Below are 2,313 nucleotides of genomic sequence, written 5' to 3'. Positions count from 1 at the left end.
TTCTATTGTATTTTTTTGTAATTTATATTTACTGATAATGTTGTATTTAACAATGACAAGATTGTGTTGATTAAGATACCGAATATGACATGGACCTTATCGCATCTACATATAATGATGAAGAGATACAAGGGGATGATAGCCATGATGATTTGGAAGATGAGGTCATTGCACTAGTTCAAGAGCAATTACACCACCCAGAATATGAAAAAGCAATAGGTTCGTTACCTACTTATACCTTGTTTTTTTGCTTGTTATTTAATATATATATATGTATGTATACGTATATGTATATAATATGTACATGCGTTCAGAATCTAAAACCAAAAAAAGAGGACCAACGATGTTGCATTCTGTGCACAGATGGAAAGTTGGCGAGCGAGAGGCCATTGTATGTAATGAATTTGGACAGCCTGTGGGACCAGCACATGCAGTTTCACAATTCTCTTTATTTTTGGGCACAATTGCTCGTAATCATACTTACGCACCATTGACTCTTACTTCATGGAGGAAGGTGCCACATAAAGATAAAATATGGGAGTATGTTTTGGTAAGTTTTTAATTAGGTTTATTTATTTATTTGCTATACTTTTTTTAACTAAATTATAACTTTTTAAAGGGAAAATACGACGTGCCAAATGCTGCTAAAAGTTGGGTTTTAATGACTATTGGACACTCGTATAAGGTATACAAATCCATGTTTAAGAATAAACACTTTTATCAGTATAAGGACAACAAAACAAGATGGAAGAATAGACCTAAAAATATTCCAGAAGATGATTTCTCACAATTGATGAGGTTATGGAATAATAAAGATGAGGCGGTAATTTTTTTAACCTATTTATTTATTACCGGTATTTTTTATTTAGAGTTTTCTATTAGTTGAGGTATTTATATAAATGCATATCCAGAAACGTTCTTTGCGGGCTAAGGAAATACGCATGACTCAAAAGAACATGCACACAGCTGGCCCAAAAAGTTTTGCTAGAATTCGTGATGAGATGGTAAGCATGTCTTTGTTTTCTCGTGATTTGTGTTTTTAATTGTTGAAGATGCTAATTTTTTTTACTGATGTATGTTTTCATGAATGTAGAGAAATGAAGACCCAAACAAGGAATTACCCGGTTTAGCTAAACTATTTGAACGCACACGTAAAAGGACCGAAGGGCGTGCATATCGTGATTCATATGATGACACTGCAAGTAAAATTGTAAGTTCTTTCTATTGTAGTACGTGAAGAAAAAAATAAATAAGTAAAAACGTCTTTTGTAGTCATATTAAAACTTTTTCACAAATTCTGTAATTTTGACTCGAAACTAATGTTGACCCGTAGAAATCAATTTCCTTTAACCTCAAACAACAATAAATGCCTTGTTATCGGAACCAAATTTCTTTAATCTTTATAACATGTAGTTAATATCATCAGTTAACAATTTTGACCAAAATGCCCTTTGAGTTGATTAATTTGATCTGCTAGTGATGCATAGTTTGACTTTCAACCCCAAATTCTACAAAATTTTATTAAGCCTAAACTTGTGTCCACTATAAAAGCATTTTATTTATTAATCTGTATACATAAGAAACTAACACTTCAAATTGGTACTCTAGTTGTCTTGTATATGCAATTTAATGACATGTGGCTTCAATTTGATTATTCCATATAACTTGTTGCTAGTTTTTTTTGCATTTTATAGCACAAATTGTTTCATCTATTTCCATGTGTGGTTCACTTTTATTTGTTTTTTTACTGTACTTCATTATATATTATATGTGTGTATATATATATATATGATATTTTCTTATTATCTTTCCAAGGAAAAAATGAAGAACCACACACCTGCAAAAGATGGAAGTGCTTTGGCCGATCCTTTTACGGTTGTAATGAACAAGGAGCATGATGGCTACCTTCGCCTTTATGGCAAAGGCGTTAATAAAAAATGATGAAAAGAATAAATGCTGGCGAGGAACCATATACGATTACGGGGGGACTTATGGAATCATTAAATGCAAATATTGAAGTTGATAAAGCACAATTGCTTGATATCCGAAAAGAAATGGAAGAGGACCATCAAAGGAAAAAAATGAGCTAGAAGCTATGCGGAAAGACCTTGACCGCCAACGAGCAAACTTGGAAGCTATGGTGCAAAATATTATGGAAAAGCTACCTGGTGGAGCTCAAGATCGTAGAGATGAGTAGGAGTAGGAGGTTTTAGTTACTTTTTATAATTTTAGTTGACAACTTTATTTTGATTATGTTGTTATTTGAGATTAAACATATAGTAATTTATGACATATTATTGTCTATTATATTTA

The 2,313-nt window shown here is 32.0% G+C and overlaps 1 protein-coding gene across 1 annotated transcript; it reads left to right on the top strand.

Annotated features, from left to right (window-relative positions):
• The first annotated feature begins 366 nt into the window (after positions 1-366).
• LOC143623720 (uncharacterized) lies at positions 367-1,502 on the top strand. The gene is made up of 3 exons (XM_077094561.1): positions 367-823; positions 912-1,004; positions 1,094-1,502. The coding sequence occupies exons 1-3, from the start codon at positions 662-664 to the stop codon at positions 1,235-1,237; spliced, it is 399 nt and encodes a 132-aa protein (XP_076950676.1). The 5' UTR covers positions 367-661; the 3' UTR covers positions 1,238-1,502.
• The last annotated feature ends 811 nt before the right edge of the window (positions 1,503-2,313 follow it).

The sequence above is a fragment of the Bidens hawaiensis genome, unplaced genomic scaffold, assembly GCF_021521415.1.
Source record: "Bidens hawaiensis isolate Kalapana, Puna unplaced genomic scaffold, B.hawaiensis_p1.1 tig00003536_1, whole genome shotgun sequence".
In the NCBI taxonomy this organism is placed as follows: domain Eukaryota; kingdom Viridiplantae; phylum Streptophyta; class Magnoliopsida; order Asterales; family Asteraceae; genus Bidens; species Bidens hawaiensis.
Note: the sequence above shows the minus strand (reverse complement) of the source record. Positions and strands in the feature narration are given on the sequence as shown.

Bases quoted from the DNA above. Each gene is read 5' to 3' on its own strand.
- LOC143623720 (XM_077094561.1), top strand. From the start codon at position 662: ATGACTATTGGACACTCGTATAAGGTATACAAATCCATGTTTAAGAAT. The intron at 824-911 runs GTAATTTTTTTA...ATGCATATCCAG, and splicing joins GGAATAATAAAGATGAGGCG to AAACGTTCTTTGCGGGCTAA. The intron at 1,005-1,093 runs GTAAGCATGTCT...TCATGAATGTAG, and splicing joins CTAGAATTCGTGATGAGATG to AGAAATGAAGACCCAAACAA.